Source organism: Mytilus edulis, chromosome 5 (genome assembly GCF_963676685.1).
Source record: "Mytilus edulis chromosome 5, xbMytEdul2.2, whole genome shotgun sequence".
Classification (NCBI taxonomy): domain Eukaryota; kingdom Metazoa; phylum Mollusca; class Bivalvia; order Mytilida; family Mytilidae; genus Mytilus; species Mytilus edulis.
The window spans coordinates 88,904,635-88,922,184 of NC_092348.1; the positions used below are offsets into that span (position 1 = coordinate 88,904,635).

A 17,550-nucleotide genomic window follows, 5' to 3' on the forward strand; every position below is an offset into this window, starting at 1 on the left:
AGAATACCTTTATTTTTATCTTAATTTTTTTTTTCCTGTCTGATCTGGACATTTTTATTTAGGTATAAACTAAAATCTCTATTTAAACCTAAATCTTCATTTGTCATTATCTAGATAAAGAGATTTTCTAAATTTATTTGTTTTAAGAATATTCCTTTGAGACGTTCCACTGTCGTATAGAGTTTTCCTTTGAGACGGTCCCTTGCTCTACGGAGTTATTTCCCTTATTATATATAATGCACTTCCGGAAAGATCACGAGAATGAAAAAGTGTAAACAAATAACGTTTTTAAAGGTACAGTAAACTGTTAGATAGTTCCTGGTGAACATGGTGTTGATGTGAAAAAAACAAAAAAGTACTAGTCCGAGATTACTCTGACGTCCAACGGCTGTTTTGCCAGACAAGCTGGGGCCGTGGGACGTCAGAGCTCGTCCCATATCAAAAAGTGGATATTTGCCCACCCAAAATAGATGCGCTGCTTCGTCACTTCTGATGCCGACTGACGGCCTTGGAATTATATAAATCGGGCATCAATCTGTTCATTTTTCATTTATCTCTTCATTTATGTAAGTTTCACCTACCTGCCAACCTTTATTTTTCCAAATTTTAACAGTTTTCACAGTGACCCATCGATTTCGGCATTTTGCCTTTCATTTTCAAAGATAATCACGTGACCACCAGAAAACAGTGATGATTTATGCAAATGACGATAATGTAACACCTCGTTCATTTACAATGCAAGTTATCTAAATGTCCGTAAGCTTCCGATTGTAACATGGTAGGAACTAAATGCTTCATACCGATTTCCTGTAAAGGAGGTGAAAAATCGTGGTTGGCTACTAAATGTTAAACATCGATCTCCTATGAAGGAGGTGAAAAAATATAAATATTTGCATATTTTGAGTCTGGAGACCACGAACTCTCTCGTAACTTGACGTCCATTTGAAAGTGAAAGTCAAAATGCCGAAATCGATGGGTCACTGTGAAAACTGTTAAAATATGGAAAAATAAAGGTTCGCAGGTAGGTGAAACTTACATAAATGAAGAGATAAATGAAAAATGAATAGATTGATGCCCGATTTATATAATTCCAAGGCGGTCAGTCGGCTTCAATAGCAACGAAGCAGCGCATCTATTTTGGGTGGGCAAATATCCCCTTTTTGATATGGGACAAACTCTGACGTCCCACGGCCCCAGCTTGTCTGGCAAAACAGCCGTTGGACATCAGAGTAATCTCGGACTAAAAAGTACATGCATGGTCTTTACATATATATATATATATATATATATATCTTATGCTTTGAGTGACTGTTTAGTGTTTGTGTATTTGTTTTTAATTATTATATAAAATTTATTTATATACAAATGTATATGAAGAAGACTACCAAGATATCACGTGCTGATGATGTGGTATGTTGGCTTGTCTATGAGACACATGCACTAGTTTTCTATCAATACGCTATATATCCTGTAACTCTTACCACAAATGTCTGTTCTATGAGATAACTGTCCACTAGAGTTCAAAGGCAGTGGATATAAGGCTAAACAAGAATTATCTTTAAAAAAAAATATCTGACGTATTTAAATTTGAGTATATGTTTAAAACTATCATTTCGATAACCTTCAGAAGCACAAAGATACCATTTAAATAACGTTTTCTTTATTTGTGTTCAGTATATTCGGTCCTCGTATATTTCTGTTTACATTCACCAAAACCCCGCGGAAATCTCACATGCGTAGGTGCGTTCTAAAAGTCATGTATGTTCGTACACCATAGTTTACATTAAAAATTATATAATTGTTCCGAATAAACAGCTGTCACGGCGGATGCAAGGAGCTATCAATGGAGAAACAATTATTTTAATAAAAATATAAATCTTTGTAAGATCTAGTTTAAATATATTTGTCAATTTTGAACACTGTGTAGCGTGAAAATAAGCCCTGTGACCCATTCTTTTAATTTTCTTTTTTTTTAAAAGCATGATATGAACTACATTTTGGCAAATTATTCAAAAATTCTATGGATTATAATTCAGACAGCCCATTTATCTTAAAGCAAGGTTTTTATGACCAATCAGCATTATGTTTTCCAGTCTATGGATTCTTTTGTTCGTCTGTCTGTCCAACTTCAATTTTTTTGTCAAGTTAATAATGATATTAAAGTCCAATCAGTTTAAACTTAGTACACATGTTCACCATGATATGATGTTTGTAATTCCAGTGGCGGATCCAGCCATTTTAAAAAGGGGGGGTTCCCAACCCAGAGTAAAGGGGGGGTTCCAACTATATGCTCCCATTCAAATGCATTGATCGGTCCAAAAAAAAGGGGGGGTTCCAACCCCCGGAACCCCCCCCCCCCCCCCTTGGATCCGCCACTGAATTCTAATGACAATTTAGAGTTTTGACCCAAATTTCATGGTCCTATAGAAGTTAGCCATGGTTATAACATACGGAATACTTAAATAATGATTGTAGGGGCTGTATTTATGGGACTTCAAGCATGTGTTTATTCAATAAGTGAAATGAATTGGCTTCTTTATATATAATTATTAGTAATTGGATTAACTTTACTACCTTGTAGTAATGAGCACAATTAAACATCAAAGGTTTATTAACTTTTTTCAAAAGACAATCAATGCAATTTATTGTAAACATAACTTTTTAAAATAAAATTATAATATGAACATAATCAATGAATGTTTTTAAAATTTGAAAAAAAGTATTTATATTTCATTCAATTTTGTTCATTTAAATCATTTAAATATGTAAAAATCATTAACATATATTGTAAAACTCAACAGAAAAAAACCACTATTTAGTTATACAGATATAAGAAGATGTGGTATGAGTGCCAATGAGACAACTCTCTCATCCAAGTCACAATTTATAAATTTAAACCATTATAGGTCAAAGTACAGTCTTCAACACAGAGCTTTGGCTCACACTGAAAACAGCAAGCAATAAAGGGCCAGAAAAAATTACTAGTGTAGAACCATTCATAAGAATGTATTCTCCCAAGTATTATTACATGAAGAAAAAAAACCACTTTTACAATCTCAGGTCCTATTAAAACTATCATGAATCTATTTTATTTTGTATTAATTCCTGCAAAAATAATGAGAATAACAACCGTTTCCTATAACTACAAAATGTATATATAACTAGAAACCCTCAACTGTTTCAAAACTCAACAAAATGAAACTTCTGAACTTTAAATTTCAAATTGATGAAAGAAGAGGGCTGAATAAGTTATTTGTATAATTTGATGAATTACTAGAGCATTCATAATTTAGTACAAAATGTATGTTAAATCAGTTTCTCAGAAGTATGGCTTCAAGTTTTAATTAAATTATAAAAAAAATACAATGATTAAACTAATTACTCTTAAGTGAATTCATATGAAAAACTTATAAATGTTAAATTCTGCTGAAAAAAGGTTGCACATGTATTTACCAGATATTTTTGACTAGAGGTTGAAAGACTAAGTGAAATTCTACTTCCATTGGAATGAAATGACAAACTATTGGGTAAGTTAGAAAAACGTTTTTGTACTTTTACTCTCTCTATTTGTTGATTGTGTCTTTAAAATATAACAAGGTAGGCAACATTACCAAACAATTTGGTAAATGGACAGAAAGTGAAATTTAATAATACAAAAAGTCACAAATAGTTACTTCAAAATTGTTTGAATATAAGAGAAAGTTCTTAAAATAATTTCTATTTAATATATTACAAAGAAAAGTTCTCAAAATTGAATTGGATTTTTTCCCTGTGACTTTCTGACCTACATTCAAAAATTCATTCCATGTGCATACCCAATTTATTTATAACCTACATGTACATTTGTATCAGAGAAAAAGTTGATTTATGATAAATGATTTTTGACATGTATAAGTGATTGATCCTTAGCTATCTATAAGTGATCATAATCATTTAATCAAGATAAGAATGGTCATCTATCATGATAGGGGGATTTTAAACCATGTCCTTGAGCAATTTGTCACATTCAGTGAAATTGTGTTTTTTATGAATAAGATTAAATGTAGTAAAAACACACAGAGAGAAATGGTTGAAAAATACATAATATTTATTAAAAAAAACCTCTAGCTTATTAGTCAAAAATGCATTAAAACACTTCAGTATATAATATATCTATAGATAGTAACTTGTACATTTTCTGTATGTTGAAATGTTCTTCGAAATTAAAGGGAAATTCCGTGATTTTTTACTTATCATCTAATTATGTTCATCTTAACATAAAAAACACATTTGCAAAGTTTTAAATTTATATTCCTTCTAATAACGGAGAAAATCAAGTATTTGTAACTTTTTTGGTTGAATTCTCGAGTGGGTCGTGACGTATTAGCCCGATTTATTGAATTCTGGGAAAAAATAAAATCTGTTTAACTCTTATAGCTTATCGACAATATACGTAATTAAAAGCGCACAGCTGACGAATGGTCGTAGTTATTAACCACAATATAATAATGAACGAAAATGAATATGCATATACAGTTTTGTATTGATTGAATTAAACTCCTATACAATTATCTCTAGTAAATGTTTTTGAATAAATTTAATTAATTATTGTTGAGATTTTATTCATAAAATATTTATTGAACATTTTTACTGATATTGAACTGAAAATATTTCAGTTCTTTTTACCGTTATTGTTTTGATAATCATTTCAATGCAACTAATGTGTGAGCAGAGTGTGTATATTATTTTGTAAAGGTCACTGTATATTTCTCGGCTTGAGGTCAATTCGTTTACCTTGTAGCTATTTAGCCGCAGGTGTGAGTTCAAGCGTACACAGGTATAAATGTTGTTATTTGGAAAGGATAAACAGAAAGGATTAGAAAGAGTATGATGTCACGATGTTAATACACTAAGATTTAATACACGATGAGAATAAAGATTCAATAATTAAATTGTGTAAATTAATTGAAAATAAAATTCAGATTCGTAAATCCGAAAATGTATAAAAATAAAAGGAAACAATTTTTGATTACTTTCTTAGCGGCAATTGGCGTAAAGATTCAAATATGAAGTAAAAAATAGTAGTTTTAATCTTTAATAAAAACTAAATGCAATATTACCCAATTTGATATACCATTGTACATCTGTTTGATATCATTGACTTTACCGGAATTTCTTAACTTGAATTCAAATTTGGCTGTGTTTAAATGCTAATAAAACTATTGCAATTTTAAAGTTTTTAATTGACAAAAAAATACAACATACATGATTTCTTTTTTAGTTTCTTTTTAACATTTTATTCTTACATAATTAAATTCATTTGACAATCATTTACACGAACTTTTTGTGAAAAAATACCAATTATCTAAGCTAAATTGCGCTATAGTTCCGTAACTTTCTATCCAGTCGTATAAACAAATCGTTGGCAAGTGCGTACATTTTTTTAAATTAATGTTTCTGGTATGTTCCAATCCGTCCTTCACTTTTGACAATGAGTATATATTACATTTTTCCAAATTCACCCTTGGAAAAAATATTTAAATAGATTTTAATTTCATCAAATCTTATTTTTTGGGTATTATGTATATTTTTATGAATAATATTCTTTACACCAGAAATGTTATTTATAAACAAGCGTATGAGTTTGGTAATGACAAGTAAGACAGAGTTGTATATTATACATCTGATAGTTCAAAATGGAAAGTTAAATGTTAACAGCCGTGTACACTGATCAATACCTGCAGAAGTGAAACGATGCGTGAACTTGCAAGCCCGACAGGAAATCGCTTGAATACCTGGACGTGTCACCTCACACCCCTCACAATACCTTTGGAAGTAATACCTTTAGCCATGCTGGTGTTCAGAAGAGGGAAGATCAAAATTTATTTGAAAACAGTTTATTACTTTAAAGAATTATGAACAAATTAGATTTTCGAAAACAATTTTCACGGAACACTTATTTATGATTTCAACTTTGACTTTTCACCTAATTCCAATATCAAGTTTAAAAACAACAGACCATGGTTAGTTAGTCGGATAAAACAACCGTACGATTGACAAGATATCGACACGCAATTACGACTACATCGGTTACTGTAGTTTTGTTTCTTTGTGGTTTATAGACATATCGTTTCATTAATTGGGAAAGAACACAAAATGGCGGAGAGGCAGAGAATTGATACTCTAAATTTAAAATCGATGGTGATCGCTTATCTAGCGGAATAAAACTTTAATATCTATGAATTTGAGCATTTTTATACAGAATGAACATAATATCAATTTTTGATTTTTTTGCGAAGTTTCCCTTTAAAGTAAACAGAATCAAGTGTATTGTCATATTGTATAAACTTAATTAAAAAGTGTTTTGGATGAGTTTCCTAATTTGTTTATTTGTTTGCATACAGAGAGTCAAATAACAAATAAATATATCAAATCAATGTGTGTTTTTACATGTAGCAAATCAATTAAATATAACAAAATTATAAACAAAAACTTGCCAATCATAATGTTTTAAGGATAAGTCATGATTTAATTGGTATTTTTCAATGATTCTCGGATAATAAAATTGGATATTTTTGAAAAGGCTTTGTTTGGAACTTATTCAGGTTAAGTTGTAAAAAGATGTACTTTAGATATTATGCCAATTTAAGTTTGTGCCAAACTGTGATAGAATTTGTCTGACCCAAGAAGAAATTTTATGTTTTTCAACTACAAAAGATCTGAAAATTTATGTCTGAATGAATGACTTTTGACTGGAATTTTGCTACTGCATTTTCTTTCATGTCCATTTTAGTTATGACTTCTAAATAACTTTCGTACAAATGTATATGTACATATATTTAAACAATTTATTTTTCAAGTCTGTATATGTCAATAACTTATAGTGTTCCTAATGAAGATATTTGCAGAAAAACTATTCTATTACTGTGCAGAAAAATGGCTTTAATTTACCAATGCTGGTGTTGGATGAAAACTTTATGTATGGTATCAGGGGCGGATCAGGCCATTTTGAAAAGGAGGGGGGGGGGTTCCAAACCAAGATAAAAGGGGAGGGGGGGGTTACAACTATATGTCCCCATTCAAATGTATTGATCGTCCCAAAATAAGCGGGAGTTCCAACCCCGGAAACGTCCCCCGGGGGGACTCCCCCCTGGATCCGCCACTGGCTATTGTTTTCAGAAAGTATAATAATAAAATAAAATGGTGACATTAATTTTGTTTAGTCAGCTGTTTATATGTCAATATTTTGCTCATTGAGAGATCCAATATTTATAACCGATATACATACTGATTTATGTGCATCTTACAGCTGTTTCCTCTTGTTATGTATTGTTAAGTACAAATGTTAGTGTTTTTCTCGGAGGTTAAATTTAGAAAAAAAACATGTAGAACAGTGCTATTCCCTTGCATTTTGATTTTGTCCTGTGTGTAGAAATTTTGTGTCTTGAATTAACAGGAGGCAGTTTAAGGTGGGGCCCTTATTGAGCTTCAGATAACATATGAAATGCATAGGCTGATCCAGGAGGAGGTCCTGGGAGGCCAAGGCCCCCCACTTTTGTGGGAAAATTTTGATTCTATAGGGAATAACTTAAGCATGGCCGGTGAGAGTCCCCTCTTAGGTCAGTCAGTGGGCCCCCTTACAATGTATGTTATCAAACGTTCTGGATCAGCCACTGAAGTGTATAGACTTTTTACAAGTATCATACCAATTATTGGCTTGCTTTATAGCTCTGTTTCCCTTCAACAATTATTTTTCAACTTTGATTACAACCATTGACAACATTCAGTTATTTACTCTATCATGTCTATGTTCAAATACATCAGAAATGTAAATTTTAATAATATGTTGTTAAACTGCAACTGTATAATAATTTACAATAATATAATAATTGTAACATTGGGAATGTTTGAAATGTCAAATTAATTATTGAAGATACATGTACACGCAGTATCAGGCCAAAATTCACCAAGGTAAATAGAATATTTGAAGGTGAACAAGTTAGAATTATTGACACTTTCGATACATATTAGATCAATTTTACACCTGGAATTAACTCAGACGGGATTATATTACTTATCACAGATTACATAGTATTTATTTTTATCACACTTATGAGAGATAATTTTGTCAAATGTGTTGTTTATGTGATTCTTTGAGGGACTGTGATAATTGGTAAGATCATATGAAATACGTGATGATATAAATCTGGTTTACTTTATTAACATTTGATACTTAGTCACTCACAGCTGGGATACATTTTAGAAAATTTTTAGTTTCAGTTTAACCTTTTGTTCATGAACCAACCTTAAATGAATTTTATGTATGGAAGTGTTCATACATTAATAATCTTCTTCAATACTTAAATTTTTGTTGTGGCCTGCAGTATTTTGATCACATACATTGTAACCTTTCACTCCCCAAAATTGTAAATAACATTGAATTTACAATAACCTGAAATTTGATTATATGTAAAATATCACTTGTTTTAGAAACATCTTAAATAATTTCCTCAATTTTTGAAAAATGTAAACAAATAAAAAAAATCTTTAGAAATTTTAATTGTGTAAGTAATTGTAGAAATGTCAGGAGATCAACGTTTTAGAAATGACTTTTAATATGACAAAGTTTTGTTGTATGCTTTAATTGTATAAAGTAAATAGTATATATATTGACATGTTGTAATGCAATGGAAAACTTGTATTCTTTAGTAACAAAAGTATGTATACTTGAATGAGTACAGCAACACACAATTTAATACCTGTTTATTTGTATGATTGAATTAAATGTTTGCAAATGTAGCATAGGGTAGATTACAGACTCATACCGTACATGTGCACAGAACAATCATCAACTTTCATTTTCATGCACATAAAATAATAACATCAATAGTGGGATGACAGAAAAATTCCAGGTAATATTTCCGGTGACAGGAGAGAAAATCCTACAGGGAAACTGAGAAATAGTGGAAGCTGGCATTTTCACTTTATTTTTTTATTTTTTCAGATAGTCAACTAATGTAATAGGAAATGGCTGAAGATCTTCCTTCAAAGCCTGACAAGAAATAGTCTAAGCTGACGTTTTCATTTCATTTTTTATTTCACAGATAGTCAACTAATGTAATGGGAAATGGCTGAAGATCTTCCTTCAACGTCAGATGATATTCCAAATGGAAATACAGGGAAACCACTTAGTGATTTAGACTCACCGACAACTCCAGATTCTGGTTGTAATTACGACTCAGGATTAGAAAAGTCAGAAATTAAGTCAGATTCCTTAGGTTCTTCTTCATCATTATCGAGCAGCGATGAAGTTGGACATGAATCTACTAATGGACATACAAGTACACACGAACCTAGAATGAAACCTCCACAAACCAGCACACCTGTTTGTGTCACTACACAGAAAGGAAATGTACGATTTGATATTGACAGTCGCCATGATTCGGTGGCAAGTTTTGTTTCTGAATTTAGTAATGACACATCTTATTCTATAGACTCGAGAGATGCTCTTCATCCGGCTGAAGTTCGAGTTCCAATTGTTGGATATGAGATAATGACAGAAAGAGCTAAATTTACTGTAAGTTATCAACTGTATGTACTTCATATACATAATATGGTTTCTTCACCTTATTTGGATTTATTATTATTCGTCTTACGTTTGTATACCAATTTTAGTGGGTTTAATGGGTACAGGTGAATTCACAAATTCAATCTTTAACAAATTACAAATTTTCTATAAGCTTTGTATGCAGAGTTTAGCAAAATTGCAAAATCAAATATTCATGAAAATAAATGAATCCACAGTAGTCATCTTAAAAAGTTCAAACTGCATTATGATCATAAGATAATAGTAACACATGTTTATTATGCATATATATATGTGAAAATCTTCAAAACATAGTCAAGCGATAAGTCTGTCTTGAATGCAACCTAAGAAATTATAATTATGCAATGTACAAAATTTACCCAAAAAAGGTCTAGTTTATGCTTTTTAATAACTTTGAAATGAATAAAATCAAGGTTACATGAAACCAATAAATGATTCCTTTACATAAGTGAAATTTAGAAAACAAAAAAATACTCATGAACATATACAAATAAAAACAGTAGGATGTGATGATATCATTTGATTGATTAAACATAAGATAAAGGGAATCTTCTCCTAAATTATATATATGGATTATTTTTACGTGACAAGTATAGTAGAATACTAGGTTGAACCATGTACATTGTATGTGGTCTAGTGTTCAATACAAATGTATTGTGTTTTCCCTAGAATATATAATTATATAAATGTACATGTTTCCTTGCCTCAGAATCAAAATCATGACATCAAAATCATTTGATCAACCACACTCCAAGATATATGGGAATAATAAAGTAGGTAAACAGAATTATGTATTTCTAACCAATCTATTTGTGATGAATGCTACATTAATTAAATGTAAAAACAAATTAAACATTGGAACGTAAGTAAAACATTATGAACATACTTATTTGTTTAATCAGTCTTACACATACATGTTTTCTTGTACATAATCATTTAATTTGTCATATGTAGGATATTTATTCATTTATACATGTACATGTACTTAGTCTCAATTTAATTGCATCATCACTATTAGTAGCTCACCTTGCCTAAGGGTCAGTGTGAGTCTGTTCCAAAGCTTGGTTTCTGTCAACATTGGGGGACACTATCTGCCACTAGAGATAACACTCTGAACACATATTTGAAGAAGCAAATAATTAAAAAAAAAAAAAAATCAGCATATCAAAAACTCCAAAAATTAAAAGTCTTTGAAAAAAACCTCATTAACAGGATTTTCTAAAAAATGCTTCAGGATACAAAATATTTAACTTGCATAAAAAAAAGTTGCAATTGCATATCACATTTCATGAAAGGCTATTTATATTCATGATATTTGTACCTAACTAAATCGTTTATTTATATCACACTCTGCTAGGAGTAGGAAATATCTCTCTGTGTGCAGCTAACACACAGACATGTAAGAGGATTTTGTATTCATGGTTCAACTAACAACCATTTTAACAATCAACTATATTTTACTTAATTCATGATCCATTGAACAAGCTAACAACATGAACTTTATGTTACAATTGTACACATACAAATGATTAAGCTCTTATGTTTTTCTTCCTTAGGTGTTTAAAATAAAAGTACAGCGAACAGAAGGGGACAGTTGGTTTGTGTTTAGGAGATATACAGACTTTGCCAGACTCAATGAAAGGGTGAGCAAGAAAATACTTCCTTCCACTTTGAAATATTTTTATGCCCCATCTGCTAAGTGATGGTGGCATTAAGTGTTACCCTTGTCCATCCAGTCCTGTCTGTTTGTGTGTCCCCAAAATTGGTTTCCTTTCTCTAACTTGTGTTTGCCTCAACCAAATTATACATTATGCTTAATTCCACAAAATACAGATCAAGGTAACAAATTGGGTAGTTGCATGAATTATGCCCCTTTATAAACATAAAAATTGCTGAATTTTTCGTTTCCTTTCTCTTCCTTTATTTTGCTTAAACCATGTGATTGGAAACTTATACACAATGCTTATTAGGACAAAACACAGTTCAAGTTGGAAATTGGATGGCATCACGTTTACAGTTCATGAGTTATGTGTCTTTACAAACATAAAAATTGCTGAATTTTTGGTCTCTGTTTTCTTTTTTTTTTCCCCCTATGTCAATAGTTTATACATTGACTCATGGATATTTACAAGTGGGCCATAGATACCTTCTTCATTTATTCTTAAATGTAATTATAGATTATCATTGGTTATCTCAACGAGATTGATTTTCTCGCTTGAGCCGGTCACGGCGAAAGCGAGAAAAGCAATCGAGTTGAGATGACCAATGATAATCTGTTTATTGCTATTTTACCTATGATGACGTTGTAAATTTCATGTCAATTTCATTAGTAACGCCATGTGACTCCTTAGTTACTAGTGATAATTTTCCATCTCAAGCGAGTAGCATGATGTGGAAAATTATGACAAAAAAATATCAAAGGAAAAATGCACAAAATAGCGATAATGAGTATTATCGCTATTTTGTGCATTTTTCCTTTGATCTTTTTTTGTTATAATTTTCATATCATGCTTCTCGCTTGAGATGGAAAATTATCGATAGAAACTAAGCATGCACGTGGCGTTGCTAATGAAATTGACATGAAATTGACATGAAATTGACAACGTCGTCATAGGTAAAATAGCGATAAAAAGATTATCATTGTTCATCTCAACTCGATTGCCTTTCTCGCTTTCGCCATCCCGGCTCAAGCGAGAAAATCAATCTCGTTGAGATGATCACCGATAATCTATAATTATAATTGACAAATGCAGGGTTCTCACTGATTCAATTCTGATCATGATCTCATGATAATCTTTGTAGACTTAATGAAATACCAAATAACTACTTATACTTTATCTTCATAAGACATCTATTTAAGCATGAATAAAGTTGAACAAACTGAATATAAGCACCTTTTCATTATACATGTATATGATTTATTTATAGTCAATTTTAATATTTTCATTAAAGAAGTGAAAATTCAAGTGAGATGTTAGAAGCAAAATTGAAGTTAAGAACTTAAACTTGTGTTGTTAATGTACCATATCTTTTTTGTGTTTGATAGGTGAAGAAGAGATTTCCAGGATTAAGTCTTGCCCTACCACCCAAACGATGGTTTAAGGATAACTATGACAAGAACTTTCTGGAAGACAGACTGTTAGGGTTACAAGCCTTTGTAGATAATTGTACTTCACACAATGATATATGTAACAGGTGTTTATAGATTTTATACTATTTTATTTTAATATTCATATTCTTTATATAATTACAGGTTTATTTATGGCCTAGATTGAAACATTTAGTGCCAAGTGGTACTTACTTGTATATCAGTCGTTTACTCTGGCAGATAATTTGATATGATTGTATTACTCTATATTACAAAATGTATTAAAAAATTATGCAATGCATATATATATACCTGTTTTGTTTGTGTCATTTGGAAGGCTTGTTATATAAGTCCTCAGTACTATTTTTTTTATCAAGATTTTATTCCTATCGAAGGTCTGTGGTTTTGTCCGGACTCTTTGGCTTCCTCTACCAATAAAGACTGGCTGCCACAAAATTGCCCAAAATTGGCGCTTTGAAGTTGAGTTAAAACACCAACAATCAGTCAATCAAGATTTCAACAATAACAAAGCGCACATAGTACTTGGGGAAAAGTACTTTGAAAATAGAATAACCAATAGAAACACTATTAAATATGGGATGATGGGAAAGAGAATAGCACTTTTTACAAAGAATTCTGTGTGTCCAATGTTGTAACTGAAATACAAATTATGTAAAGCTATAATTATAAATGTTGTGACCCAATCATGCTGCCCTGATTTGTTTATCGTTAATCATATTATAGTACCATCAAGCAGTAGTATTTATTTTTATGTCCATATTTTACAGTAAGCCTGTGAGAGAGTTCTTCTGTTTTGATGATCCCCCAGGTCCACACGACAGCATAGAGGAAAGTAGGGTAAGTCTTCAACATGGACGATTACTGGATGGACATATTTTTTTACCTTATAATTTTTCTTTATTTTTTTGTTATAGTGTTTTTATATATATATAAATCTGAATATTTGCCTTAAATCAGCAGTACCTAAATTTCAAAACCAGAGGATATGATTCAGCAAAATGTTTTACATAGAAATAAAATCGAATAATGAAAATAATTAGGGATGTCAGTACTTTCCAAGTTCTAGATAGATTTATCGACCTATTCCCACTCAAATACCTACAAAATGATCATAATTTTGCACATTTTAAACACTTAGGGTCTTTGTATAAAGGCCTCTATACCCAATAAATTATTATCCTGGGGTGAATAATTTGTATTCAGAAGATGAAGATACCATATGGGCTTCTCAAGAGTTGAAGTTCCTTTACATCTTTTCACCCATATATCAACAAAAGATAATATTTCACTTATCAGTAGTTAAAACATTTACTTTGCTTACAGCCATATGTTTATCTGTTACATTTGGTAATGTTATTTTGATACACATATATATATACATTTGGTATTGTTATTTTGATACAGGTATGTTGTGAATCTCTTGTTATTTTGATACAGGTATATTGTGAATCTCTAGAGGATTCAGTCAGTACCTTCAGAACCATTATGGATGCTAAAGACAGAGAAATAGAACTTCTTAAAGAACAATTAGATCTCTATAAAGGGCAGGTAGAGGAACTCTCCAAAACTCTCAGGTATTTTATTACTTAATAAACGATAGTTTGATGAACTGTTTATCATAATGGTATATGAATTAAGGACCTTGGTTGACAAGTGGTGTTAGTAGATACTTCTGCAATCACTAGCCAGTGAACACTGAGGTTGCCAGTTCAAACTCGGTTTGTGCAGGTGCTCTGCACTCCAATCTTAATTGACAAGGATTGTAACTTTTCTAATAGAAAGTCAGTGGTTTTCTTCTGCACTCTGGGTTCCTCCACACTATAATAACGAAAATAGTCCAAAGGCGGTGCTTAAAAATGGCCTTAAAGAAAACCAAATGGTATATGAATTAATCTTATAGTTTAATCTTCATTCACAAAATAACTACCGTGTAATTTCATTATTCCATTTATTATTTTTGTTATAAAGTTGAGGAAAGCTAGAAACGATGGAAAGAAAAATCTTCATAGGTTTGAATGAAATGTGTTGTGATAAAGGATAAGGTATACATCAATGAGACATCAACCTATCAACAAATTAAAAAAAAAACAACAGAAAGAGGCCAAAATGTGGTCTTAAACAATTGTTAAAAAAATAGTTTTAGGCATTGTATAGTAAGTTATTATTAAAATCTTTATATATTACAATAAGAATCCCTTATGAAAAAGTCTGAAACATATAGTTTTCATCACTTTTTAAAGCCTAAAGATTTTATTTGGATATTTATTTTTCAGTACCCAGACCTTACATGAAAGTAAGATAAACAGACAAAAGTTAAAGGAATATTCACCCAGCTGATCAGAGAAATCCTTATAATTATCTCTATGTCTTGTCTACATTCCAAAAGTAGAAACCACATATCATGCTGCTCATTTTGTTCATGTCTACTATTACTTGTATTTTAAATCACATTAGGGTTGATCGTCCTGAACATGCATGAAATATTAGCCACTGGACATTAAACAACTAACAATCAATCAATCATTAGGGTTGACATCTTCAAGAATATTTTTTAGCCAGGCTCCTTACATTTCACAAACATAATTAATTCAGTTTTGGGTTGGGTTTTTTTCATTCCAAGTTAAAGTGATTGAGTAATATAAAAGTTTTATTTTTTGTAAAAAGAATTTAAAGGTTTAAAAAAAACATTATTTTGCAAGCACAAGCTGTCCAGTTGTGTTAGAAAATATTGTAAGTAAGTTTACATATTTGACATTAAAAGACTACAACTGAATTTATTTTCTTCTTTTTATCAGTGTGAATGTTAGATATCAATCCATCCTTGATATTAAATTCCTTTTTTCTCACCATTAATATCATTAAGAATTAGGAATAAACAAAGGAGCTGGACTGATTCCTATAATAGTGTGGCATTAAAGGAACATTACTACTTTTGTAATTTGGTTCCTATGTCAAGGTCTGTGAGACTGCTCAATATAATTTATGAGTTGTGTTTTTGCAAATGGTCCATTGATGATTTTTCGTACAAAGTAAACTTTTATTTTTCTGTGCCTTCATTTTAATTATCAGAAGGTTGTGAAGTAATATTGACATATGCATTAGTCATGGACGATTGTAGTACTGTAGTTAAAAAAGAAATGGCATGCATGAATTAATTCATGAATTTTGACTGTTCTGTTAAAGCATGCATGTGAACCAGCACTTTAAAAATATGGAAATGAAATGTTAATGCAGAAATTATTGTGTGCATTATTATATAGATTTTTGAAGATAACACAAAAATGTGATATTTATTGTTCTGAGTTCAGGGAAAGCTGCATACATAAACATATTCTAGATATCTGAATGGGATACTTACCTGTTACATTAATAAAAACCTTAAAATAATCTCTGAATTTATAGGAACTTCTTAACGAAGCAATTTTTGAAATCTGCTTATATTTTGAACTTGTACACTGTAATGCTTCACACCTTCCCATAGCGACAAATGTACTTGCCTTCCCGTGGTCTCACATATAGGTATGCTTTTATGAAACAGCTCTTTAAAAGTTCGGTTCAAAAAGAAATTCCATTGAACTTTTCTAGTCAAATGAGTGTTCAGCATAATGAAATCCCCATATATAAATATATATATCTTTATAACCCATTTTTCAGATAAGGTCAATTTGTTTTATTCTCATTCATATTGATCTTATAAGTAAATGGTAATCTGTACAAACATTTTATTTCAATGTTCAGTTTTTTTCAGTATTTGTTTTAGATTTGGTTGATAGTTTTTTTTCTGAAAATTCAGTAAAGCCTAAAAAATCATCATATTCATATATTTTTTTTAAAGTACCACAACAATGTAGTTTGTGCTTATTTATAGGACAGGGTTTTGCTTTGTATTATTTATTTTTTATTTTTATTATTAATTCATTGTCATGTTCAGCATTTTCTAATGTATTTTTTATATTTTGTCTAATGTTATAAATAAGATTGAAAATGCTTGCCAAATTGTTAAGCTTTTTGCTAATTCCACTGTTTGATTATTGTATTTTTTGGTGATTTCTTTGTTACTTTTAGACTGTTAATTTTAGATTGAGCTTTGTAATGTTTGTTAGTAATTGTAGAAACTAGACGAGGAAGAAAAGAGTATGTATTTTTTTCAACGAAACCTGTTTAAAGTGAGGCCTGCACTAACTGGAAATCCTGTTGTGACTAGCCAATAGTAATATAACCTGTTAATACCAAACATCTATATACTGTAACTACACAAATGTTTGTGTGCATTTATTTTTGCAATTTTGAACAAGAGACAAAAATGTGAAATTAGTTATTTCGATGTTTTTTCAAATGCTGCATGCAAATAATAATAATACTATCATTATTTAAAATATGAAATCTTATTATTGCCAATCTTATAATTTTTCTAAAAAAAAGCAGGTTTTACTGTGAGGTTCCTGTCAAATCACATGATTTCTTCTACAAATTCATAAACATATAATATCTTGTTTTTAGTAAGTTCTTTGAAGACCAAATATTTCAGAATGTCCCTTATTGTTAGTTTTGTTTTAATTTGTTTGGAAAGTGGTGTTAGAAGGAATCGTGATCTACTCATTTTCACAAAGCTCACTCTCCTTCATAAAGTCCTTGAAAATAAGTTTTTAACTTTTAAAGACCAATTGCTGTTTTTGTAATTAAATCGCATAACTATGTGGGAATGATAATTGACATCAAATTAACATTTTTAGTTTGTAAATGTAATTTGACAGTAATATCAAGAGAAATGTTAAGGTTAACAGTTAAAGGGAGACAATCAGACTGTTCCTTGAATTTGTAGATTTTACTATGAACATACCAAAAAAAGATAAAA

General features: G+C 30.6%; 1 protein-coding gene across 4 annotated transcripts; it reads left to right on the forward strand.

Moving 5' to 3' along the window:
• The first annotated feature begins 217 nt into the window (after positions 1 to 217).
• Positions 218 to 17,550, forward strand: LOC139524748 (sorting nexin-16-like). Of its 4 annotated transcripts, none has more exons than XM_071319804.1 (7): positions 218 to 294; positions 9,084 to 9,556; positions 11,143 to 11,229; positions 12,633 to 12,781; positions 13,463 to 13,532; positions 14,133 to 14,269; positions 14,969 to 17,550. In XM_071319804.1, the coding sequence occupies exons 2-7, from the start codon at positions 9,107 to 9,109 to the stop codon at positions 15,030 to 15,032; spliced, it is 957 nt and encodes a 318-aa protein (XP_071175905.1). In that variant the 5' UTR covers positions 218 to 294; positions 9,084 to 9,106; the 3' UTR covers positions 15,033 to 17,550. The 4 variants fall into 4 exon arrangements, with proteins under 4 accessions (XP_071175905.1, XP_071175909.1, XP_071175908.1 ...); XM_071319808.1 differs by lacking the exon at positions 218 to 294 and adding an exon at positions 7,932 to 7,950; XM_071319807.1 differs by lacking the exon at positions 218 to 294 and adding an exon at positions 8,048 to 8,152.

Bases quoted from the DNA above. Each gene is read 5' to 3' on its own strand.
- LOC139524748 (XM_071319804.1), top strand. From the start codon at position 9,107: ATGGCTGAAGATCTTCCTTCAACGTCAGATGATATTCCAAATGGAAAT. The intron at 12,782-13,462 runs GTGTTTATAGAT...CATATTTTACAG, and splicing joins CACAATGATATATGTAACAG to TAAGCCTGTGAGAGAGTTCT. The intron at 13,533-14,132 runs GTAAGTCTTCAA...ATTTTGATACAG, and splicing joins ACAGCATAGAGGAAAGTAGG to GTATATTGTGAATCTCTAGA.